The sequence below is a fragment of the Plectropomus leopardus genome, chromosome 16, assembly GCF_008729295.1.
Source record: "Plectropomus leopardus isolate mb chromosome 16, YSFRI_Pleo_2.0, whole genome shotgun sequence".
Lineage (NCBI taxonomy): Eukaryota > Metazoa > Chordata > Actinopteri > Perciformes > Serranidae > Plectropomus > Plectropomus leopardus.
Window position 1 is genome coordinate 1327235 of NC_056478.1, and position 26314 is coordinate 1353548.

General features: G+C 41.8%; 4 protein-coding genes and 1 non-coding gene across 5 annotated transcripts; 4 read left to right on the forward strand and 1 right to left on the reverse strand.

The window, feature by feature from the left end:
- Positions 1–3336: 3336 nt before the first annotated feature.
- On the reverse strand, positions 3337–6679 carry glrx5 (glutaredoxin 5 homolog (S. cerevisiae)). Its single transcript, XM_042503800.1, has 2 exons — positions 6076–6679; positions 3337–4085 (listed from the first exon to the last, which is right to left on the reverse strand). Exons 1-2 carry the CDS (start codon positions 6371–6373, stop codon positions 3913–3915), a joined length of 471 nt encoding a protein of 156 aa, XP_042359734.1. The 5' UTR covers positions 6374–6679; the 3' UTR covers positions 3337–3912.
- A 736-nt stretch (positions 6680–7415) lies between these two features.
- On the forward strand, positions 7416–8622 carry LOC121955732 (PRKR-interacting protein 1 homolog). Its single transcript, XM_042503799.1, has one exon. It carries the CDS (start codon positions 7595–7597, stop codon positions 8156–8158), a length of 564 nt encoding a protein of 187 aa, XP_042359733.1. The 5' UTR covers positions 7416–7594; the 3' UTR covers positions 8159–8622.
- Positions 8623–9844: 1222 nt separating this feature from the next.
- LOC121956019 lies at positions 9845–10117 on the forward strand. The gene has a single exon (XR_006106653.1).
- A 1229-nt stretch (positions 10118–11346) lies between these two features.
- On the forward strand, positions 11347–19917 carry LOC121955807 (EH domain-binding protein 1-like). The gene is given in 11 exon segments (XM_042503890.1): positions 11347–11410; positions 11985–12073; positions 12749–12844; positions 14733–14804; positions 14806–14817; positions 14925–15017; positions 15134–15360; positions 16178–16371; positions 16643–16725; positions 17441–18879; positions 19755–19917. Coding segments are annotated over 11 exon segments (2496 nt in total). The 3' UTR covers positions 19882–19917.
- A 693-nt stretch (positions 19918–20610) lies between these two features.
- On the forward strand, positions 20611–26278 carry LOC121955731 (alpha-1-antiproteinase 2-like). The gene is made up of 4 exons (XM_042503798.1): positions 20611–21950; positions 23663–23930; positions 24752–24896; positions 25570–26278. Exons 1-4 carry the CDS (start codon positions 21170–21172, stop codon positions 25756–25758), a joined length of 1383 nt encoding a protein of 460 aa, XP_042359732.1. The 5' UTR covers positions 20611–21169; the 3' UTR covers positions 25759–26278.
- Positions 26279–26314: the final 36 nt, after the last annotated feature.

The window sequence follows — 26314 nt, forward strand, 5'->3', positions numbered from 1 at the left end:
AATTTCTTTGCACATGTATTTTTTTTTTTTGCAATAGACAGAGCAGTGAGACATCACGCAGAGCAGTGAGACGGCACGCAGAGCAGCGAGACGGCACGCAGAGCAGCGAGACGGCACACTGAGCAGGCTGCAGCGCTGAGCATCAGCCTGAGGCTTCACAGGTGAGGACAGATTAAAGCTGACTGTAGGACATCAGTGACTCTGAGATTAATTCGTTTGTGAGTGGCTCCTCGGGTGCCACACTGTGTTACATTGTTATTCCTGTCTTATTCCTGGACAGTTTGTCCCCCTCACTTCTGAAATGATGGCTGCACCCCGCCCGACACTATTGCTGCCTTCGTGTGCTTCTCGGAAATATGGTATTTACGAGTTACGAGCGCATGAACGACCCTCCAAAGGCGTAATTACGAGTGGGAAAATGGGACATTTCAAAATAGGCGAGTTGCCGAGTTGTGAGGTTAGCGTGACGTTTCAGGGCAGCAGAAATGTCAGAAAGCATGAAAACAACTGACAGTAAAAAATTATATATTTGGTTATTTTGTTCCTAATAGCTATAATTTACTTTCAGTAGCTGCACATTTTAGTATCTGCATCTTTTAGCTTAGAACTATAAATGTTATTTTATAACACGAGTTGCCGACTTTCCGTCAGAAATGCAGAAACACGGCAGCAAAAGTTAATGTTGAGTCAATGGTAAGAAACTTTTTATTAATTTCGGTATTAAATATAAAGTGTAATATGGTATTAATGTTAGCGGCTGTCCATGTAGAGTGAGCTAGATTAAATATAAAAATATATAAAAAATGTAAATAATATTTAAAAATATAAACAGCTGTCAGCCTCTTGTTTAAACACTTTTAGCATTAAAGTATAACTCGTCTTCTTCGTAGCTGCCATGTTTTAGGGCTCTTTGGGGCCTTGGATGAAAACCTTCTGACATCACATGAAGGTCGCAGTTAGCTCCGCCCAGTACGACTGTGATTGGTTGAAATAAATAAAAGCAAGCTGGAGCGTTTCCTCTGAAGCAGAGTGATGATTTGTGTTTCCAGACTGTTTCTCTCTCTGACACAGAGCTGCGGAGACGAGTTCGTGATCGACTCGTGAGCCGAAGAGGCTGAACGTCTCCAGACGTGATGAGAAGGCAGCAACAGGGACAAAATGTTCAAACTGTGTCTGAATGAAAAGCTCAGAGGTTGTATGTTTAAAAAAAGGGATTTGGTCCACTGTGCATCTCTGTAATAACAGGACAGACCTTCTTACAGAGGACAAACCGTGACACCACTGCAGGACACCAGGTTTAACTAATGACACGGACAGTGGCTGCATGCTGTGGAGCTGCTCCAGGTTTATGGTCCTGGTGTTGTGCATCCAGCAGACTGGAGTCATTGTCAGTGTTATTAGCGACACCTGTGCTCGTTAAGTCGAAATGTCTGCTGTGAGAAAAAAACAGCTCTGGATTGAGTTTTTTTGGGTTGCGGGGTATATATGTGGCATAAATGTAGTCCAGATTGTGTATTTTAGTGTAAAAAGTGAATTTATTTAGTGAACACTGATCACACTCAAATACACAATCTGAACTACATTTATGACATTTGCATGATCACAGACAAAATGATCAAAAGGTGAATGAAAAGCACCTAAAATGCACCAAACAGTCTCCAAGGGTTAAATAAAACTGCCTCGTGACACAAACCTAAACACGGCGCTCTCTGTGTTTTCACGGTTACATATGAAAAAGAACGAAGGTGGTTTGTCACAAAATATTTAATCGGTGCAGGGTTTACATGCAGCTAAAATACATTTAACAATATGCCTCAATGTACAATATGTTACAGTGTACTACATGACCACTGAATTCATGATACAACTGTGTGCAGCAGGAGGAACATTTAGGACTCGTACACGTCAGGCTCAGTGAGACAACTAAAAAAAAATCACTTTTTCCTCCGAACAGACTTTGGACAGATGCAACAAACTTTAATCTGCTACAGTTTGTCCAAATGTGCAGCCTCTTCCTGACCGGTCGCCATGACGACAAAGCCAGGGAGCGAAAATCAGACTGTTTCCGGGGATGCTTTTTAAAAACGCTTGCCTGGCTCTGTTGTAGTGAATTTTTGCGCACCTGAAGGTGTTTGAGAGCGACAGCGAGGCAGTGTGTCTGGACGCCGTCTGTGTTCGCTCACCGGCTTTCTGTCAGAAAGAGGCGTCGCTCGTCTTCAGGAGAAAGACAAAAAGGTATCACGGTGTGTTTGTTGCGTTTCAGCGGTGCAGACAGAACGGGGACACATTTTGTTTGTGGCAGGAAGGACAAACGGGGGACACAGTGACAGAAGTGTGCTCCTGACTGTCGTCAACGGAGGCAAATTATCAAAGTATTTTAATACTAATCCACCTCGAATAAACATCAGCAGTGTCCCCTGTTTGTTCTTTCTTATAAAAATCTGTAACTACAGGCAGTGTGACTCTGGAAGCTTTCTGCTTTGACGACGTTGTTTCCTGGCGGGACTCGAGCGGCGTTTTAACGAGCTGAACATTTTGAAACCTGAGCATAGAGGCTGATTTCTCACAGAAACATGAAGAAGACAAGCGACTTAAAAATAAACAGCAAAAAAAGACCTGAAAATAAAGTTACAAAACAGGAAAATAAAATGACCTGAAGTTACAAAGAATTCTGTAAAATAATTTTAAATATTAAGAGAATTTAAAGTATAGTTTTTTGGACATTTTTCCTTTGTTTTTTTTTTGTTTTTTTTGTCAAATAATCCCCCAGCTAATTTTCAGATCATCCCCTTGCCATCTTTTACTATTTTTTGCAGTTGTTGATCACCTTTTTTACATGTTTTTGAAAGAAATAAAAAAAAAGTATTAATCACAAAAACTGTGTGATTCCAACAGCTAGCTACGGATTAATTTAATACTTTTACAAATGTTTTTAAGCCCTTGAAAATGTCCTATGCTGCACTCAGACCTTTGAAACTGAAGCAAATTAATTTCTTTCTAAAATGTGAGGAAAAAGGCAAAGAGCAACTTGGTAAGAAATGAACGAATTCAAGAAAAACAGAAAAGGCGACAAGAAAATAACCTGAAAAGTTTTTTTTTAAAGAGAGAAATTTAAAAATTCTGGAAAAATGTCCAGAAAATTATATGTGTAATTATTATAACCATGTATTTTAAATTGTGTTGAAAAAAGAAAAATCTATAGTTTAGGACTTTTATGGGTCATTTATGGGTTTTGGTAATTTTCTTTTAATTGTAATTTCTACCAACTTCCTGCACATTTTCAGGCCATGTCTTGTTAAGTGGCTTGTTGCTTTCTGCATGTTTTTGAAAAATAATAAAAACATTTTGCTCAGGTTTTAAAGGGTTAAGCATAATATTTAGACTTTGGTGAATTTAGAAATGATAGAAAAATATTCAGAGCGAGTTTTTTGTTCTGTGATAATGAAATCTTAATTCTGCTGTAATCTTTATTTTTTTTTTAAATGGATCAGATGATGTTTGGTGAGATAAGAAGAAAAAAAACACCGAGAAAAATCACCGGACTTTATCAGAAAGAGGATTTCAGAATCTTTTCGCTCTTTTTGTAAATTCTTGGCACAGACCTGACTGCTTTGGTTCGTTTTTCGCCTTTTTGCAGAGTAAATGTTGTATTTCATTCATCACGTGATCTGTGTAAATTCAGAGGAGCTCTCTGTCGCTCTCTATAGATACAAACATGTCAAAATAATTTCAGATCCAGCGCTGCCACTAATCCCATGAGGTCGTTGAAATCGTGCGTCTCGCCGAGCCTTCTCGGCCGGCGGGGGGCGCTTTTGCTCGTGGCTGCTTCCAGAGTTGATTGTGATCGTCTTTGCGGGGGTTAAACCTGATAAATGTGTCCTCTGTCTCGACGTTCGTCCTCGTCCTCGTCCTCTACTTGGACTCTTTCTCAGCCTCCAGCAGCGCGGAGCTGATGCCCAGCTTCTTCAGCTCCTCCACCAGATCCCCGTTCTGGTGCATCTGCAGCAGGATGTCGCAGCCCCCCACGAACTCGCCGTTGAAGTACACCTGAGGGATCGTGGGCCAGTTGGAGAAGACTTTGACTCCTGTGGGGGGCAGGGGACGGCAGAAATCAGGGACAGCAAATCCGGAGTCACCGGACGATTTCAGGTAAGTCATTTTGGATCCGATTTTATATCGCTCAATGAACCAGAAAACTTAACGACCATTACAAAATCATTCCGCCACGTTTTTCGGATGAAAATCACTTCAATGTGAACTGTAAAACCCATAAAAGTATCTCATGTATGTTTTTAAGATGAAAATGTTCTCTGAATCTGGTCATGACTTCAGTGTGAACTGTAAAAACCTTCACTGTAAACACTTTTAAAACTTATTTTCAGGTTATTTTCTTTTATCTCTAACTTTTTCTTGGTATGATTTGGAGCGATGTCTTGCTAATTTGCTCACTGCCGCCTTCTCATAGTTTTGAAAGAAATTAAGCCAGAAAAGTCTAAATTCTCTTCTTACAGCTTCTTAAAAGTGACTGTTTTGCGTTTTCTTTTCTCCTCTGTGACATTAAAATGAACATGTTTGGGTTGAAGACGTCATCTTGGATTTTGGGAAACACTGACCAACATTTATCACCACTTTCTCACATTTTATAACCAAACAACTAACTCTGAGAATGACAGATGGCTGCGGCCCTGAGGCAGTCAGGTGTCAGTATTTCGGTCTTAATGTTACTTTTAAAGTCCTCATCAGCAGCTTTGGGTGAACCAAACAAACCACTCTGACCGCATGAGCCTGACATCACGCAGCGTTACGCTGCTGTTGCATCATAAAACAAGAAACTTCCTTATTCACTGCAACACAAAGAGCTCCGGGACAGTCTGGATTACTGACGCTGGGACGGTGGACTGTAGAGGACCGCACCCTGCGGTGCTGCGGACTGATAAAGAGAGGAAATCCTAAAAAACCAGTTAGAGAGGGCTGCTGACAAAAGGCTGATATCTAACTGTGGTGGGTTTGAATGTGCCATTAAAGTAAAAGTGTAAATAACAACAGCTAAAGATGAATTATCAGGTCACATTAGTTACAGGCGCGTGTTTGAAATGATGAAACCTGGAGCGCATCACTTCACAGGTACTTAAACCTTAATAACCTGACCTGGTGTGATTTTTTCCCCCCAAAAATGTTTGAAAAAAGGCAGTGAGCAACTTAGTGAGAAATGTTCAGCATATAACAAGAAATTAGAAGACTTGTATTTTTCTTTAAAGCGAAAAAAAAAAAGTCTTAAGTAAGACACCAAATGTATACTTATCATAACATATTTAAAATCCTGTTGCATAATTATTATAATTTTAAGCACTTTTTTATATTTATGTTTAAGTTTTTTGCTTTTCTCCTTAATTGTCAGGTAATTATTTTTTATTTTTTTTTTTTTTTTTAAATAATTTCCTGATAATTTTTGGGTCATTTCTTCTTTCATTGCTAACTGCCTTAGCAAAAAGCCACAGAAAAAACGACATAATTATCATAGTTATATGTTTGAAAATAGTTTAGATAAATATTACACTTTTTTAGCACCTCACTTCCTTGTTTATTTGCTTAATTATTATTATTTTACTTGTAATATTATTTATTATTATTCAGTTTCCGAGAATTTTCTTGTACTTTTAATCAATTTCTTGCTAACAGCGAAAAAGCAAGAAAAAAAATCTACATGTAGAATTATTATAGTGTCAAATTTGAAATAAGTTCACAGAATTATTACAGTTTTTAAGCATTTTCCGCAGGTCATTTTAATATTATTAGTAGTATTTCGCTTATATTATTATTACTATTGTATCTTCAAATATTTCTATAGTGTCAAAATTACATATTTAAACTTATGTTACAGAACTATTTTATTTTTTGAGCACTTTTTTGTTTGATTAGTTGTTTTTCTTTTTTCCTAATTTCTTTGGTAATTTTCTTGCTAATACTTGTTTTTGGGAGGATCTCAACGGGTTAATTTCGGTGACTAACAGCTTTAGCTCAGAGTCACCGGACAGGTGACTTGTTGCTGCCAGGTCACTGACTCGGTTCACTGACCTTCTCTGAGCGCCGAGTCCTCCAGCACGTTGTAGGACGCGAACTGGTCCACGCCGTGCATCCGGAGGATCTGGACCACGGCGTTGCTGAAGCCGCACATGGGCTGAGCCGGGGTCCCCTTCATGAACACCACCACCTTGTTCTTCTTCACCATGTCCCCGAGGTCCTTCTGCAGGTCCGCCGCCGCGCACAGGAACCGGGCCGAGGCCGAGCACACGCGCCCGTCCGCCCGCCGCGCCGCGTAGACCGCCGCGCCGGAGCGCAGACCCCGCGCGGCGGATCTCAGCAGACTGTTCATGGTCTTTGCGGAGCTCGGACTTCGAAATTAACGAGACAAAACGTCCTGAGACTCAGCCGCCTCCTTCTGCCCGAGCCGGAGTGAAGTCAGACAGCCAAAAACACACGGAACACTCGCGAGAAAAGGCGGGATCTGTGCGGTGATTGGACAGCTGCGCCCAAAACGAAACCCAACGTTGTCTCTGATTGGTCCAGACACGCGTCAATCACGTTAGTTACACAAGGGATTATGTCAAAATTATATAAAAATTAAATCAATAATACAGTCACAACCGATATCTAAGACCGAGGATTTGGGAAATGTTAAAGAAAAAACATAGATTTCGGAGATAAAGTCATAATATGAGATCAAAGTCCGTCATTTTAAAAAAAATGTTAGAAAAATTGAGAGAAAACTCGTTATATTACGAGATTAAACTCGGAAATTTACTAGAAAAAAGTAGCATTGCATAAAAATAAAATCATTAACGAGGAAAAAAAGTAGTAATATTTTGTAATCAAACTTGTAATTTTATGAGAAATAAAGTCACAAAGTAAGAGAGTCTGGGTAATATGGTAAAATCCCCCATCCATAATCCCCACTTTTTATCTAATATTTTGAACATTTTATCTCATAATGTTGAGCTGTTATCCATCACTTGTGAAGCACTTATACACAAATATATTATAATAGTAATTATTATATAATTATTATGATGATGATAAATGTATAATATTAAAATAAAATAGAATTATAAGAATTATGTAAAATCCCTTTATTTATTTATTTTGATCTATAATTTGTAGTTTATACCACATCACTGACTCTTAATCCGTGCCTTATTTCTCATTAAATGTCGAGTTTAATCTCATAATATTTATCTTTTTTTCTCTTTACTTTACAAATTGACTTTTTCTCAAAAGTGCGAGTTCAATCAAGTTATGTTTTTGTCTAAATTAACAAATTTAATCTCGTAATACTGCAACTTTTTTGTTTTAATCTCATAATATTATGAGTTTATTTACGAAATGTAAGGTTTTTTTTCCTTTAACATGGCCCTGATCCTCCGTCGTATTATTGATTGTCATTGTTACCATAACTGTTCAGCACAGTTCCCCTTAAAAAATAAAATGGAATAAAAATAATAAAACTAAATAAACTAAACTAAATAAAAACCGGAAACGGAAGTCCCAAAGAGCTTCCGGGGCTTTAAGGAGGAAGAAGACGACGGCGGTTTGAAAGATGGCGGCGCACACGCAGAAGAACAACAAACCGGGCAAACCGGGAGGGAAGGAGGCTCAGCCGCTCATCATCGCCAAGACTCCGGCGGAGGAGCAGCGGCTGAAGCTGGAGCGGCTGATGCGGAACCCGGACAAAGCGGCCCCGATCCCGGACCGGCCGAAGGAGTGGAACCCGCGCGCTCCGCCGGAGTTCGTCCGGGACGTGATGGGCTCGAGCGCCGGCGCGGGCGCGGGCAGCGGAGAGTTTCACGTTTACCGGCACCTCCGCCGCCGCGAGTACCAGCGGCAGGACTTCCTGGACAAGATCTCCGAGAAGCTGAACCGGGACCAGGACTACCTGGACAAGGTGGAGCAGAACCGGCGCGAGGCGGAGGAGCGGACGGCCAAGCGGCGGAAGAAGCGCGAGAAGCTGAAGCAGAAAAAACTGATGGCGAAGAAGAAGAAAGTGGAGGAGCAGCAGGAGGAGGAGAAGAAGAGCTCCGACAGCAGCGAGGAGGAGCAGGAGGAGGAGGAGGAGAAGGAGGACGACGCCGAGGCTCCCAGCTTCATCATGGGGAGGAAATGACTCCTCCGCCTCCTGCAGGAGGACCGCGGGGACCTGCTGGATCTCAGGGTCTGGACCCAGAGACGGACCGGAACCACCAGAGGCCCCACGAGACCATATCATCAAAGTATACTTAAAATACTTAACGCTCTGAGACCCTTTAAGACCCACTGAGATCCTTTAGGACCCGCTGAGATCCTTTAGGATGCTTTAAGACCCTCTGAGATCCTTTAGGACGCTTTAAGACCCTCTGAGATCCTTTAGGATGCCTTAAGACTCTCTGAGACCCTTTAGGATGGTTTGAGACCTTTTGAGACCCTCTGAGATCCTTTAGGACGCTTTAAGACCCTCTGAGATTCTTTGAGGCTCTCTGAGACCCTTAAGGATGGTTTGAGACTCTCTGTGACCCTTTAAGACTCTCTGCGACCCTCTGAGACTCTCTGAGACCCTCTGAGACCCTCTGAGACTCCCTCTGAGACCTCTCTGAGACTCTCTGAGACTCTCTGAGACTCTCTGAGACTCCCTGAGACTCTCTGAGACCCTCTGAGACTCCCTGAGACTCTCTGAGACCTCTCTGAGACGTGTGAGCAGATGTCAATTTATTTCAAAAACATGTAGCTTTAGAGGAAATGGCCCCAAACTCAGAGAGAAACTTGTCAAACGTAAATTTAAAAAAAAAACATAGAAAAACAAACTTCTGTAGCTTAAATGTAAAAAATATAATCAAAAGAGAATTAAATGTAGTTTTCTGGATTTTCTCCTGTTTTTTTTTAAATAATCCCTCTCAGCTAATATTCAGATCATCTCCATCTCACTTTTTCAGCTTGCTGGACATTTTTCTCCTGTTTTAATTTTATTATATTTTTATTTATCGAAAGTTGAATCTGTGTTTGTAAGACTGATAATTTACATAATGAAAGAAAAAAGATACCTGCCGTCTGTGTAGAAATACAATATCGCCACGTAAAAATATCACAACACTGCTATATCCAATTTTTTACTTTTGAACAAAAATATTAAATTACAAAGTCATTTTGCTTTCTTTCTTTTCTTTTTTGAAAACCTAATTTCCCTTTTTTTCCTTTTTTTTGTGGTGGAAAGAAATAACGAATAATAAGTGCAGGGATGGACTAAACCATTTTGCGCCTTTTAAAAATAAAATTTGGAATAAAAAAACAAAAAAAGTAAAATATCTGGAAAAAGTGCGTTAAAAATAAATGTTGTGACATAATCTTAAACATGCAATTATAATATCTGTAAATGTAGTTTTTCTGGTTTCAAAGGCTTAAATATTTGCGTCTAAAGCAGCTCATGGATGTTGGTGCGGTTGAATTCGGGCTGGAAAAGAGACACTTGAGGTTTTTCATCATTGTGTTTTCGGTAACTTCACTGAAGTATTTGTAGTTTTTATGCAGGTGTGCTGTCCTCCAGGGGCTTTTAGACGTAATCTGATCATTGATCATTAATTTAGTTTAAACTGTGGAGTGATTGGAAAGAAAAGTTTTAATAAAACTAAATACACGTGGACATCAGGGTTTTATGCAGTCTGCTCACTTCTTAATCACGAAATGTTCTTTTTTTTGTCGGAAATGTTCTGAGCTTGTCGAAGACTTCCTGATACAGCAGAAGCAAACAGACGTGCAGGTTTCAAAGGGTTAAATTTTGAGGAACAGCTGGGACTGTGCAGGTTTTTTGGTGTGTTGAGTCTTTGCGGCCTCGTGAAGCTGCTCCCTGCACCGACCGTTGCTCGTGGGCGCATCGAGGCCGCAGAAAGCAACTCAAAGAATAAAAAGGCGTGACTTCCGGAGGCTCCGGAGACACGTGCGATGTTCCTTGGACAGACTTCCCGCCGTCCACGGCGGCGGCGGCCTCGCGCTGTAGCCGCCGCCTTTCTTGCGGCAGGTAGATTAAAGACGACAGTCAGATATTGTTTGACGCAGGTGAAGCTCTTCCTGCCAAACACTGTCAGCTGTCACATTCTGGACATTTTATTACACAGAAATATCACCAAACTACATGTTTTTATGACTTTGAATAAACTTGAAAAAAGTGTAAAAAAAAAAAAAAAAAAAAAAGAAAAAAAAAAAGTGTTGCTTCTGATATTTTAACCCCTTGAAACCTGAGAAAATATGGAAAGAAGGCAGTCACACCCAAAAACATTATCAAGAAATTAGTAAAGAAGTGCAAGAAAATGACCAGGAAATTATTTGTTTAAAAATTAAGCCAACAAAAAAGAAAGGAAAAAAAAAAAAAACAGGACAAAGATGACCTGGAAAAAGTGCTTGAAAATGGCAATTCACCAACATGATTTCAAATATGTCATTATGATAGTTATGAATTTTGTTTTTCCCAAGCTTTAAGAAATTTTTTTCAAAAACATGGGAAGAAGGAAACAAAGGAGGAAATGACCCAAAATTAGGAAGAAATAAGTAAAAAGTACAGAAAAATGACCAGAAAATTATTTAATTTACAAAAAAACCTAAACCAAAAAAAAAAAAAAAAAACAGGACGAAGAAGAAAATATGTAGTTACAATAGCTCTGAATAAAGTTTTCCCCAGATTACATTTTTTTTATAAAACCAATGAAAGAGGAAATTACCCAAAATTTAAAAAGTGCCCCCCAGGAGAAGTCCCTGATCCGGTGTCTCTGTATCTAAAGGCAGAAAACTGCAGGAGCTGTAAGATCATCTGTGGTAAAAAGAGTTTCGGTTCCACGTTTAGCTGAAAATAAAATGAAAATTTTGACTTGACGCCTCTCAGACATCACTGGAGATAGTACAAGTTGTATTTTTATGTGCAAATACTGTAAAATAACCAGTAAAATAAAGACATCAGCATGCGCTCCGCGCTGACGGACGTTTGCGCCCCTCAGTGCGGTGAGATGAGGTTTTTCTCGGTCTCCGCAGGGAAACCAGAGCACCCGTGAGCCGCCGCACCGAGCCTGCGTGTCATCGCCGCGTGAACGCCTCCACATAGTTTCGCGGAGCGCGGCCCGCCAACAGGATCCAGGTGAGAGGAGCTCAGAGTTGATCAACACCTGAGAGCGTGTTCAGGCAGGACGCGCCGCCTCCCTCTGCCTGTCCTCAGCGCGGTCTGTCCGGAAGCCTCAGAGACTCTAATCGCTGCGAGTTTACGGACGTCTTCGTCATTTCTGCTGTCGTCTTCTCTCGCAGGATCGGCGGCAGACGCGTGACCGGAGGTATGTGACGATGCAGGTCGACACGGAGTCCCCAAACCCATCAGAGGGAGAGATCAGCGCGCAGCAGCCTCGAGGTACCGTCGCTACAAACACCGTCTTTCACTGTGTTTAATCACTTTAATGAGACCATGAAGACAAAGACTGAGAGACAGCGGTGTCCTGACTCAGTCTTCAGGGAGCCGTCTTTGGCAATCCTGCATCTGATTACCCAATCATGCACACACTTTATTTTTTAATTTTTCACTTGATGATTTGCTCCTAAAATATAAGTGCAGTGACACTCAACTTATGACCAGATTTGGCCCCTGACAGGGCCCCCGGTGGTCCCCAGAACATTTGAGTGATTGACTCTGTGAATAGTTTTTGTCCTTTTAGTCTCTCCATAAGGTGTCAGAGACATAAAACAGCATCAAAAATAGAGCTTGTTGATCAAAAACAGAGCGGTGGAGGATCCTCCACACCCCCGACAGAGGACACAGCTGAGACACTGATGTCCCAGAATACTAATGTCTGGAAATCCCAGAAAGGACCTGAAATCTTAAAAATGCCCCAAATTCTACAAATGTTCTAAAATTGTTTAAACCCTGGAAATGCCCCGGATATTAGAAATGTCCTAAAATCCTAGAAAATCTAAACAAACAAAATAAGACAGTGTCCCTGTCTCTTCGTCCCCAGATGAGAGGACAGCTGTGCAGCAGAAAACCTTCACCAGGTGGATGAACGTGTTCCTTCAGAGAGTGAGACACGATACAGCTCCTCTGTCACATCACAGACACACAGACCAGTACAGACACACAGACCAGTACAGACACACAGACACACAGACCAGTACAGACACACAGACCAGTACAGACACACAAACCAGTACAGACACACAGACCAGTACAGACACACAGACACACAGACCAGTACAGACACACAGACCAGTACAGACACACAGACACACAGACCAGTACAGACACACAGACCAGTACAGACACACAGACCAGTACAGACACACAGACCAGTACAGACACACAGACACACAGACCAGTACAGACACACAGACCAGTACAGACACACAGACCAGTACAGACACACAGACACACAGACCAGTACAGACACACAGACCAGTACAGACACACAGACCAGTACAGACACACAGACACACAGACCAGTACAGACACACAGACCAGTACAGACACACAGACCAGTACAGACACACAGACCAGTACAGACACACAGACACACAGACCAGTACAGACACACAGACACACAGACCAGTACAGACACACAGACCAGTACAGACACACAGACACACAGACCAGTACAGACACACAGACCAGTACAGACACACAGACCAGTACAGCTGTAATAAATACAAACACACAGAAACACGATCGCTCTTGACGTTTCCTGTCTGTTGTCGTCAGTGCGATCCTCCGGTCGAGGTGAGCGACCTGTTCACAGACGTCCAGGACGGACGGATCCTGATGGCTCTGCTGGAGGAGCTGTCCGGCTGCAAGCTGGTGAGAGTGTGACGTTTAACCCCTTAGAGCCCGCTTTAACATCACACACACTCATAACGGTCAAACATACCTCATAACACACGAAATATGCTTTTATGAAGTCAGGCTTTTTATTTATGAGATTTTCAAGAAATTTTCATACAAAACTTCAAAAACACAATGTGTAAGGCCATACATGTCCATAAGAGATAAAACTGGTGGAAAACTAGACAAATAATACAGCAAAGCAAGGTTGTTTGTAGAGACAGTGACAGAAGAAATGCATGAGGACAAGCAGTATAGTCGTAAAAGGTAATCGTAAATAATAACTACAAGGACAACAACAGCAACAGGAAATAAGAAAACAAAACAAACATAAAGACAAATAAACAAACAAACAAACAAAAGGAAAAAAAAGGGCAGATATTGATGAGTGCATGCGTAATCACAAATACAAAATGACCCACTCCATGCAGATGTACCACCAGGACTGGAAAAGCAGGGTTAGCAGGCCAGAGGGTTCAGGATGGTGGCACAGTGACGGGGGGCACAGTGACGGGGGGCACAGTGACGGGGGACACACCACCACGATGGGGGACAATATTCAGCTGAATGGACCTGACATGTTCTAGGAAGGGGAGCCAAATTTTAGAAGATTTAATGTTGGAACCTTGAAGACTGTTTTATTTTCTCCAATTTCATGAAAAAAAGGGCATCTTTTATCCAGTGAGAATGGGGGAGCTCTTCCAATGAAGTCAGGCTTTAAGAAATATTAAACATTAGTATTATTTTCTACTTTCATTGAGCTACTTTTCTTAACCGACATCAGTCCTAATCATAAATATCCATTAACTTTCAGAATGTTAACCCTTAAATGCCAGGTTTTTGTCATGATGTTGTTAAAAAACATGTTTTTAAATAAAAAAAAAAACACAATATACTTCATGCTAAGTAGATTATTTTTTCATTACATTACTCTAACTATTGCTTTAATTATTATTTTGAATTATTTTAAAAATTATTTTACTGTTTTATTTCACTTATTTATTATTATTATTATTTTTATATTTCTTCTCATATTTTTATATGTATCATAATTACTTTTTATTTTTTTGGAAAGCACTCTGCGCTACAAATAAATTATTGTTATTATTATTTATTATTATTATCATCATCATCACAGTCTAAGATATGTCATTGATTAGCAGCAACATTGATTTTTATAGGTTATTATTTTTTGTGAGTGTCAAACACTAATACTGCTCTGATATTGGCTCCAAAAGGTATTAAGATTTACAGTGTTTACTGTATAAAAAACGTAGATTGCTGTTTAAAATTTGGCTGCATCTTTACAGCAGTTTGCTACAGTGCCAGGGTGGGAATTTGGCAAAAACAACCTTGATTATCTTGAATCTGTGCCATAATAATCTGGGCTGCTCTAACTGCAAATTAAAGATCCGCAGCAAGACGAAGTAAATGTGGACCTCAATTCTCTGAGTTAAATCTAAGGCCAAAACCAGAAGATTTACTCAATTCATTTCCACCCCTTCTGTGATTCTTATTTATTTTTTACTATTTATTTGCCATTTTCATAAAACGGAACAATCCCTGACATAGGAGTTTTTGTGAAATGGTAATGTTAATGATGATGATAAAAATTAATACATTTAAATGAATAATAATAATAATAATGTAAGGGAAAAAAAGAAAAAAATACAAAACGCAGGGTCAATTATATGATAATAATCATAACAAAAATAAATTAATGTGAATAATAATAATAATTAAATAATGATTTAAGGATAAAAGGGAAAAAAATACAAAAAGACAGTCATGTGTGGATCATATGGAGACATTTTCTTCTTTAGTTAAAAACCCGGATGTATTGTGACACAGTTGTTTTTTTTAGCTCTACAGATTTCGGGCGTCTCCTCACCGCATTTTCAGACTGAACAACATCGCCAAGGCCCTGGCTTTCCTGGGATGACAGACATGTGAGTGCGTTGGAGAAAGTCAATAAGTAAATATTGCTTTGATTTGTCCGATTTGAATCCAGAAAAACCAGATTTCAGCTGCCGTCTCCTCCCTGCCGTGTCCTCAGGTGAAACTGCTCGGCATCGACGCCTCTGGGATCGCTGACGGGATCCCCTCTGTTGTTCTCAGCCTCATCTGGAGCGTGATCCTGTTTTTCCAGGCGGGTTTTTTCCCATCATCCGTCACTCTGATGGCTTCATTTCTTATTTCACCGCTCGCCTTCATGTTTGTCTCTGACCTCACATCCCCCTCCTCTCTGTCGCTCTGATATTCCAGGTAAAGGAGGCGAGCAGAGGCCTCCACAGGCATTCGTCTTCCAGCCTCTCCTCCTTATCATCGAGCAGTTGCCCCTCCTCCGGCGACCTCTCACCCCCGCACGAGGACATTGGCAGCTTCTCCTGCAGCACTCTGCCAAGCAAAAGCAGACAGGCTGCCAGAAAACCGAAGTACCACGGGAAGGCGATCAAGACTCTGCTGCAGTGGGTCCAGAGATGCACCTCAAAGTGAGTCTGAGAAACATCTGACGGAGCTTCTTTATTTAAATCTCCTTTTCAAACTCGCTTTTAATGTGTGACTGTGCAGTGTGTTTTTCTCTGTTGTCGATATGTCGCTGTTTTTGAGTTGTGTGTAATGTAATTATGTTTATGCTGCTTTTTAACTATTGTGTGTAGTCTTTTCAGTACGTGAAAAGCGCTTTAAATGAATAAATAAATAAGTAAATAATGTATAAATAAAGTAAAGTAAAGTAAATTTTATTATTATTATTATTATTATTATTATTATTATTATTATTATTATTATTATTATTATTATATTATATTTATTTGTAAAACAAAGCTCCCAAATTTATGTATTAAATAAAAATTTAATAAAAAAATCCAATTTATTATTTTTATTGTTATTATTATTATTGCAAACCAAGACTCCCAAATGTATTTATCAACCCACAGACTGTACGAAAAAATAAGTCTTATGCAAGAAACAATTTACAAACAAATTTTCTCTTATTCACTTATTCAAAGTACATAAAAAATAAATGAAATATAAAATTTTTTTACTGTCAATTGTTGACACTGTTTCTACGCTTCCCGCCATTTCTGCTGCACTGAAACACTGCGCAAACGCCACAACTCGGCAACTCCGGTATCATCAAAATTTCCTAATTTCTCACTCGTAATTACGACTTTAGAGTGCCGTTCATGTGCTCGTAACTGGTAAATACGATATATCTGAGGAGCACGTGAATGCAGCATTGACTCGTGTGTGAGCTAACTGTGTTAAAGAAATGTGTTTTTTTATTATGTGACTTTAAACCCTCAGGTTCGGGGTGGAGGTGTACGACTTTGGGAAGAGCTGGAGGAGCGGGCTGGCTTTCCTCGCCCTGATTAAGTCCGTAAATCCCGCCTTGGTTGACCTGAGGGAGAGTCTGTCCAGAGAGCCCAGAGAAAACACTCAGCTGGCCTTCACGATCGCTCGCCACAGTCTGGATATTCCACCTCTGCTCGACCCTGAAGGTAAAATCGTCCCTCACGTTGACCCTTTTTCATCCACAGAGACAAATATCTTTCTGCACCTTCACCTGTTTAGTGTAAGTGCCGGAAACTCCCCACGGCGTGACGATACAGTCAGCTGCTGCACACGAACTCAGAGGCTGACCTCTTCAGAAATGAGCGGTGACGGTGTTTGCTGTGTCTTCAGTGTCACGCAGAGGCTCAGTCTGGTCTCTCAGAGCAGGACGGTCTCTCCAGCAAACCTAATGTGCAAAAACTGTCTTTCTCTCTGCAGACGTTTCAGGCACGTCACCAGATGAGCGCTCCGTCATCACCTACGTGTCCATGTTCCTGCGACGTTATTCAGGCACAGACGAGGTTAGTGCGGCTCTGAACGCTTTGACAGTGGAGTTATACGAGACTGACGCCACACTCCCATCAGTCTGTTTGATATGAAGCTACCAGCAGCAAACGCGTCATTTTCTTCGTCTATTTTAATTTTTATTTTATCTTATCTTTTAATTTATTCTTTTTTGGGGCTAATTTTCAGGTCATTTTTTCTTGCAAAAATTATTTCTTATTAAGCTGCTTGTTGCTTTCTCTCGATGTTTTTGAAATAAATCAAGCCAATTTGTGCAGGTTTCAAAGGGTTAATGCAAAGAAGTTAAGATGAGCTATTTCCTTGTTTTTATAATTTTTTGAAAACCTTTTTTTTCAGGTCATTTTCTTGTTTTGGTTTGGTTTTTGTTTTGGCTGATTTTAATTTATTTAATTTTTTTATTTTTGAATTTATTTGTATTTATTAATTTTTTGTCTTGATTTGTTTTGGCTACTTTTCCATATCATTTTCTTGTTTGTTTGTTTTGGCTAATTTTAGGACCATGTTCTTGTTTTCTGCTGTGTTATTGCCTTCTCTGCACGGTTTTGAAAAATATCAAGTCATTTTGCTTTCAGCGGTGCGCCGGTGAGGAATCAGTCTTCATGGGAAAACCATGAAGCTGCTTTCCTAAAAACCACAAACACGTATGCATCCACACCCACGCAGACGTCTGCGTCATATCGTGTAACTCTCACTACAAACTCTGCATTACAGAATCGCACCAGAGTCGTTGGCGTTCCTCACATCCCAAATGTTGGCTCAGCTGAGTCAGTCAGGTTTGGAGAGACCCTCACCCTGGACCCTGAGGTCCAGGATCTGCTCCACGGTTTAGAGAGAAGCAGCGAGCAGCAGCTGTGGAAACGGTGGGCCAGAAGGTCCTCAGGGAGCCCCTGGTCCTCCTCGCTTCACGCCGGCGACGCATCGTCACCGTTCAGCCAAAAGAAAAGCCGCAGTCGAAGCTTTTTACAGCCCCCCAGTCCTCTGGATGCAGGCGTCGTCAGCCCGGAGATCCGATCGTGGATGGAGAAAGGCTCCGTGGATCAGAGCAAGCCGAGAGCGTGCGAGAGTCGCTTGTCTTTGAGCTCGGAGGAGGGAATCTACACCGTGTCTGCGCTGGACTCAGACGAGGAGGACGCCTACAGCTACATCCTGGAGCTGAACAAAGAGGATTCCCAACCGTATAATCAGCCGAAGAGACACGTGCCGAGGGTCGAGGAGGAAACGGAGGAAGAGATGCTCCTGAACGGAGAGCGGAGCGAAGACTCGAAGCACGTGGAGGCGTTTGAGATGTTAAACGGCGGCAGATTTGAACTTCAAGAGGGCTCAGATGCACAAACTGTTGAATCAGAAGTTGGAGGACGGTCAGTCGCTCACGGGACGTTTGACTGGGACAGAAACGAAAGAAGTTCCAGAGAGACGCCAGACAAAGCTGCGTTTGACGTCCAGCCAGAGGAGGACAGCAGAGAGGACCGTGAAGAAGAGACGGATGTCAGAGGAAAGAGTAAACGTAAACGGGATAAAATCGAGGCTCTGATTGATGAAACCAAAGCAACGAGGCAGCTTGAAGTGACGAGTTCGAAGAAAGACGCTGAGGACGAGACTGACGGAGGGCTTTTTGAAAATTGCGGACAAGTGAGTGAAAAAAGAGCGACACGTGAAGAAAAAGAGGAAGAGAACGTGAAGACATTTGAGGAAGTCCAGGACAGAAATTTGGGCAAAGAAAACGAGGATAACAGAAGGGACGAAGAGACAGTAAATCTGCAAAGTGTCCTGATTTTATTAAGTTTCAAGGTCAGATCACGTGAAAAAGTATCGATTGACGAGGCTGCGGACGAAGCCAACGGAGATGCTGCAGCTCACACAAAAGAAGAAAACGCTTGGAAGGACGATGTCCCCGGGATGCAGGATCTAACGAAAGATGAAGATGAGGAACGAAACAGCGATGATGAAGTGAAGAACTCGGTGGATTCAGAGGCAGCAGAGGAGAGAGACGGAGAAATAAAGATGAACAGACTCAAACTCTCTGAGACGAAGGCGACAACAACTGTCCGTCCTGCTGAAACGCCCCCGAAAAATGACACTAATGGAGGCGTAAACGTCGATGGAGGCGACTGTTGGACTCCAGCTCGTGGTACGACTACTCCGTCATTCAGGTCGGTCGTGGTTTTTTTAATGCTAAATATATAGTTTTAAAAGTCGCCCAAACTTTTTGTAAATTTGGCCCTCAGTTTGCAGAGATAAATGCATAAGGAACATAATATAAATACATTTGTTTGTTTTCTATCAGAAACATTGGGGAAAAATGCCCGAAAAATTGCAGGAAATGTTTAATTATTTAATGTTTATTTATAAGGGACACAGCATATTAATGAACATCAATATAAATACAAATGTAAGTATGTTTGAGTTAGTAAGACTGCTCATTTTCATCCATAGTAACTCAGCAGGTAACAGACAAAAGAAATATCAAGAAAGAAAGAAAAGAAAGAAAAAGGAAATAAAAAAGAGAAAACAAAATACAACAATTCATAGTTAAAGTTACAAGAAAATTGCATGAAAATGGTTGTTAAAAATGGGGGTAAAAACTTGTGAAATGTGTCCAGAAAAGTATATTTATAAATATTGTAATCTTACTTTTAAATTGTGTTACAGAGAAAATATATACAGATTGTTCGTTTTTCTTTTTTAGTTTAAACTTAATTTAATTTAATTTTCAAGTCATTTGTTTTGATTTTATTTGCTTTTTTAAGTTGTTTTTTTTTTTAAAAGAAAGTTATTAGCTTTTTTGTTAATTTTCTTGCTTTTTGCCTTTTTAAATTTAATTTTCTTTTAAATTTTCACTAATTTTTTGCTAATTTTTGGTCTATATATTGTTACGCAGCTCATTTTATTTTCCCCATGTTTTAGAAAGAAATCAAATCATTTTGTTCTAGTTTCAAAGGGTTACTTTAATTTTGATTTCTTCATAATTAAGGTGAAGGTGTTATTTTATCGTGAATCCATCACTGGTGTGTTTTATGTCCAGCAGAGCGGGAGGATTCGTTCTTCAGCCTCCGGCCGTCTCTGGTGACGTAACCCGCTCAGAGCTGGAGCTGCTGGTGCTGCTGTGGATGCTGCTGTACTGCTGCTTCGTCCTGCCTCAGATGAACCTCTGAGTCCCCCGCGGTGCTCTCGCCTTATTAAGATACGCTTATTAGCCCCGTTTCCACTAATGAGCCAAACGTGGACACTGAGTGCTGCACCGACGCTTTATCTGTGTCACTACATTTCCCTCAAGGCAGCGTTTAATGATGGTGTTTGCTTTTTTGCTGCCAGCTGAAATAATTTGTGCTATAGTTTCAGATAAAACACATAATGCTTAAATCTCCATTATTACACAGTTTGTCAGCTATGTGGTCTTACACCACACAAATTATCAGACCTTTTTTTTATTGCATGTCCAGTCTGTTTTGTTTTGTAATTTATTTTTCTGGCAGAGACATTTCCCTCCACTTTCAGTCATCGTCCTCATGGTGGCACCGCAGCATCACAGCAGAAACGTCCCATCTGAGCTGCTGTTAATCAGGAGCTTTTATCGACACGCTGAGATTAAGCTGATCATATTTCATGAGCACTTTGACATTTTGCAAACTCTCAGCGTGTCTCATCGCGGCTCTGATTCACGTCATTGTTTTCATCTCTACATGAACAGCGGCAGCTTTTCTGATGACATTTTTGTGACTTTGAGATATAAATAATTCTTCTTTTTCTTCATAAATCTTCTGAACCTTTCCGAAACTCAAACCAGCCTCGTAAATATTGTATTTTGAGGTGCCGTAGACGTATCACACACACATCAGTGTCTTTGTCAGAACACCAGTGTGAACATCAGAGATACAAAACCTGCTTCGTTTGGGGGCCACTACTGAAAAATGACTGAGGCCCCTGGCCTCAGTCATTGTCTCTTGGATTTTAAGACATTTCTCGGTTTTTAGGATATTTCTAGGATTTTTGGACACTTTGGACACAACATTTCTTGGGGGGGGGCTGGCACCCTATCAGGGGCCAGATTTGGCCTGTGGGCCGTAGGTCGAGTATCACTGGTGTACACAGTGAGACTAGACCAAAATTTAAGGATGCATCAGTTGCATAACTGTTCAAAATCCATGTTGACCAGAGTTTGTATTAGAGGGGTGTATGAGTGTACACACACACACACACACACACACACACACACACACACACACACTCATTCATCGCTGCTGAAATTCTAAGAAACTAAAAAACATACCGCCATTGTTTGCTTGGAGCTCGACCCGCGGGTCAAAAGCTCAGCCTTGCAGATCGATACACTTTCAACACCACTGCCAACCCCCGCACAAAGCCACGAGAACAAAACTTCCCCAAAAGTGGAGTTCTTATGAGAGATCAAGCGGCTGCGTCTCTGATTCAGGTCAAACCGGGATGGCGAGAGAAGAAAAAGCGAAGATATCTGTTACGTGTTCTTGTCTGACAGTGCTGGCGCTGCTGACGGGTCTCGCAGCAGATCAGTCGGTTCCACCAAAGCCCGAGAACCTCAGCAGATCTCTGCGAGGGGAACAAGAGGCCAATCAGCAGCTCAACACATCAGCCCTAAACACAGCCTTGGCCTTTGAACCTTACCGTCAGCTGGCAACCAGAACCACGGCTGAGCCACAAGTCCGGCACAACATCTTGTTCTCGCCCCTGGGCCTGGCGTCGGCGCTGGCCCTGCTGTCCCGAGTGTCTGGGTCTGAGAGTCGGAGCCAGGCCCTGGAGGCCCTGGGGCTGGCAGCCAACTCCACAGAGCAGAGCGTGGAGGCCACCATATCTGCTCTCACAGATCTGCAGCACAGCCTGGCCCTGCAGCGGGGAGAGGGCGGAGGTGGGGCTCAAAGGGCAGAGTCTGAGGCTGGAGCTGGATCGGAGGCGGAGGCTGGGGCCACACTGGGGGTGGACTCTGGAGAGGCAGATACTGGAGACAGAGCTCATGTAGATGATATAACAGAGGGGAGGAATGGGACTGAGGACAGGGTTCATCCCGAGGCTCAGCTCAGAGTCTGGAGCAGACTTGGTGTTGATGGAAAACTCTCACAAGACTATGACAGTTTTTTGTCGAGGCCTCCGCCCGCTGGACCGCCCGCCTTCAACACCAGCTTTGACACGTTGATGAAAGACTTGGAAGATTCTGACAAACTCGAACTTAACAATTATGTGTATTTCAAAGGTAGCTTCTGGTTGGATGGGTGATGGGTGATGGGTGTGGGCAACACGTTCTCATCACAAGTCATCACATGTTGCCGCTTTGCAGTTAACTTTCGTGGCTACATTTTACGCTCTAAGTATCTTTCTGTTGACGTTCTGGGATGCTGCTGCTGTGATATCAACACAAGTACATGGTGGGATGATGCTGCACGTGGTTATGTTTAGGCAACAGAAGCACATGCTGGCACGGACGGTTAGGTTTAGGTAAAAGAGGCACATGTTAAGGTGCACAAAAACACATCACGATCAGACGGGAAGCAAACACCGGACTCCTGCATGAAAGTTTGGTGTTTGTTCGATCCCAACCTGCCCGCCCGCTCCTTGCTCCTCACATCACGTTGTTTCTGGCAGCATTTCAACCTGACGCCGTCCAGCAGTGTGTCGAGCCAGCCGAGTATGTGAGTATGTGTGCGGGAGCGTGGGGAGGCGGATGGGTCCCACAAACAACCAACTTTCGTGCAGAGATCCGGAGTTTGCTTCTCGTGTGGATGTGGACTTTTTGTTTTTTCTACATCTTACTATGTGCCTCTTTTGCTTAACCATCCATGAAAGTCTGCGTTGGTCTCAATGTGTTCATGTTTACAAAAGGACCGTGCTGCTTCATCTCACCGCGTGCACTTGTTGACATCACGGTAATGACATCCTGGAGTCTAAACAGATACCGAAAGCATCATAAGCAGACATGATAGCTGTGTTCACAACTGACGCTGACCTTCTGCGTATCACGCTGCCGCAGCCGGTGTCAACAGGCCTTCCAGCAGCATGTGATAATAATAACGGGAATGGTTCTGTGCGAGGGTGTTCTCATCTGATGCCATCCAGCAGCGTACCGCGCGGACGCAAAAGCCACAATCTTCCAAAATCACTGCAAACGTGGCGGTATTTGATGCCTTGAAATGAGAACAGGCTGGGAGAGGAAATGTTTCTAAAGGAGGGACCTCTGATAACGGCAGTCAAAGACTCACAGCTGCAGATTTAAGTTCACGTTTATGTAACTAATGTTCGCAAGGCGTCACATATTGCCGCTTTGCAGGTCGACATATTACATTTTAGGTATCCTGTGTGAACTATTTTTGGGGATGCTGCTGCCATGACCTCCTTATAAGACGTTATTCCGTTTCCGTCCAGCTGTGTTATTAACTGACGTCGCCCATCCGTTAATCATACGGCCTCACCAGTTACCATCTGGCCCACCGGCGGCATATCATAACATCGTGAAATGTTCAGTCTGGTCGCGTTACAAACTAACGTGGCCCGGCGGCGTATCATGCTGCCACAGAAAGAGGCATTTGGCGTCGGTATCTCACTCACTGACAAAGCTGCGGTATATGATGACCAGTTTTAAGGGTACAAACAATCAGACAGATGCATCACTTTGAAAAAGAGAACTGCACACCTTTAAAAACATGTTCAAGAAAATGCTTAAATGAAAATGAACTGCAGCTAAATTCAAAAATGAGCCCATTGCATCGATGCTGAACCACCCGCTGTGCAGCATACTGAGCACGTGCGTCTTCATCGTTGTTTATGTCGAGCAGATGCTCTCGTGTGACAGTTGGTGGTAGTAAATTGACACGGCGGGTGCTTTTTATAGGTGTGTGACCTCTATCTTTGCCAATTTATTGTCATGTTTCATCCATAACCTGTTCCCTTTATTAATGCCACATAAATCAGGTCGTCAACCGTTCGAGCGGCGCCACACAGTGCCACGGAGCTTCCAGCTGAACGCCACCACCAGCGTGGAGGTCGCCATGATGTTTAGGGACGACTCCGCGGAGGTGATGATGCTGTACGATACCAACTGCTCGGCCACCGTGGTGAAGCTGGCGTACACCGACAGGCTGGCCTCGCTGCTGCTGCTCCCTAAAGCCGAGCTGCAGCCCCTGGAGGACTGTCTCTCTGACGGACGCATGAGGTTTTGGCTCAGCAACGTGAAGCCGGGGTAGGTGGGGACTCCAGATAGTTTAACAAGAACAAGGTGAAAACCGTGTCAAGGTATCCTTTCAGCTCACATGCTTCCCTGACTGCGTGCACAGACTTTTGTATCAGCAGCTTCAAAGATTAGAGTATGAGAGTAAATATGAAATGATTTCTCTTACTTCACTCTGAAGAGAAGCAGAAAGAAAAGTGTTGTCTTATCCAGTGTATTTTCTTTAAAAATTGCCAAACATTTTAGAGGAAAAAAAGTCATCAAAATATTTTCTTTAAACATAGCAACAATAAGATAAATAAATAAAAAAAAATCTGCAAAATATTTACTGGAAGAATCACAAAAAAGTTTTTAATGAAAATGGCGGAAACATTTTTCATTGGGGGGAGAAAAAAAAAAGTTTTTTGTCTGAGCGGTCCTGTATGAAACCTATAAATGTAACATTTTCACAGCTTGCAGAACCGTACAATGCCAGCATTTATTTTCTTGTGACTCAGCTGTGTATTTTGTGTATGCTGATGGTGACGCAGGTGTAAATGGTGAAGCATGTGCTGGTAAATATGGGTCTGAGTGTGTCCATGTGCAGAATATGTCCTCTGTAAAGGTTGTTTGCTTCCCTCTGAGCGTGTAATATATCGACCCATGTCACAGCTCTGGTCCTCTGCAGTCACTGCTGTTGTGTAGCGTGATGAATGATGCTGAGTAGATTCTAAGTCAGCAATAATTACTGCTCTCTACACACCAGTGAGCGAAAGCCCGTCGCACGGCTTCCACGAGTTGTAACAAGACAACTTAGAGCAAATCCATTAAAACATTGATTGTTGTTTTCGCAGGCGGGCAGAAATTCGTTTCCCTAAGTTCCATCTAAGGAAATCCTACAGTTTAGAAAGCCTCCTGAGGAGCTCCGGGGTGTCTTCTGTTTTCTCAGACTCTGCCGACTTCTCAGGAATATCACAGAAGACGCTGAAACTGGTCAAGGTTAACAGAAAATATCCTGTTTTTCTTTGTCTGAATGGATTACCATTCTACCATTTTGGCATGATTGTATATTTGAGTGTAATCAGTGAATTTGCAGCTCAGCTCCTACAATAAGTCTAAAATACACTGTGGAAACTAAATAGTTACATTCAGACTGTTCAGGTCCAAAAATGCTCCATTGAAACCCATTCAAACTGACATTTTTGATCCCACAGCCATCAGAGCAGAAAAACAGGACTTGTATTATTTCTGGGTGTCATTCTGGGCTTTTGACTCTGAATTTGTCATTTTGACTATTTTCCACCTGATGAGGTCATTTTGACCATATTTGGCATATGGAGGAAATACATGCTATTTCCACTAGGTGACCTGTCACAATCAATGTAGCTGCTAAAAACTTGGTGGCATCATGACAAAAACCTGGCATTTAAAGGTTTAAAATTCTGAAAATAAATTTTATAAATTTTATATTTATGATTAGGACTGATGTTGGTTGAAAAGTTAACTCAATTAAAGTAGAAAATAATATTAATGTATAATACTTTTTAATAGTTTGAATTTGAAAAGTGCATTTTATGAGCAGAGATACGAGTATGTGTATTATTAAATCTAAGGCTTAATGTGCACATTCGCTCTCTTCGTTCAGCGCTGTCGTCTCTGTGCCGTCCCTCAGGCTCCTCACGAGGTGATGCTGGAGATGGAAGAGACCAAGTCAGAAGACGGGGGGAGACCTGACATCATGCTGGACTTCTTTGTTCCCCCGAGAATCACCTTCGACAGACCGTTCATGCTCATAATCTATGACGATCTCACAGGGCTCGTCCTGCTCGTCGGGAGAATTATCGATCCCACAGATGTCTAGACTTAAGTCAACATCGCTCTTTACTTTTTTATTTTTCTCATTAGATAATATTCACTTACATGACCAGCCCAGTCTCCAGGAGAACATGTTGGTATTGTACGTTTCTGCAAAGCACGGAAATGTTCTTTGTATATTTTACACGTATCATCAACATTTCTACAGTGACGCAGAGAGACGCCTGCTGCAGACTTCAGTTCAAGACCAGCAAACAACAAAGCCAGTTTTAGTTTTTGCAAGTCATTGCAGTGTTTGCATTGGCATTTTAGGCCGCAAACGTGGGTGTTATTTTATTTTATTTTTTTTTATTCGGGATAGTGCCACAAAAAGCTGTTGTTTTTTATTGACACATCTCTGCGTTTCCTCTCGGGATACCACACAAAAAGCTGTTGTTTTTTTCCAAGACAAAGCTGCGTTTCCTGCAGAGATAGTGCCACAAAAAGTTATTGTTTTTATCGAGACATTGCTGTTTCCTTATGTGCTAGTGCCACTAATAGTGTTTTTTTACTGAGACATCGCTGCGTAACCTCAAAAACCTCCTAAAAGTTTACACTCTGAA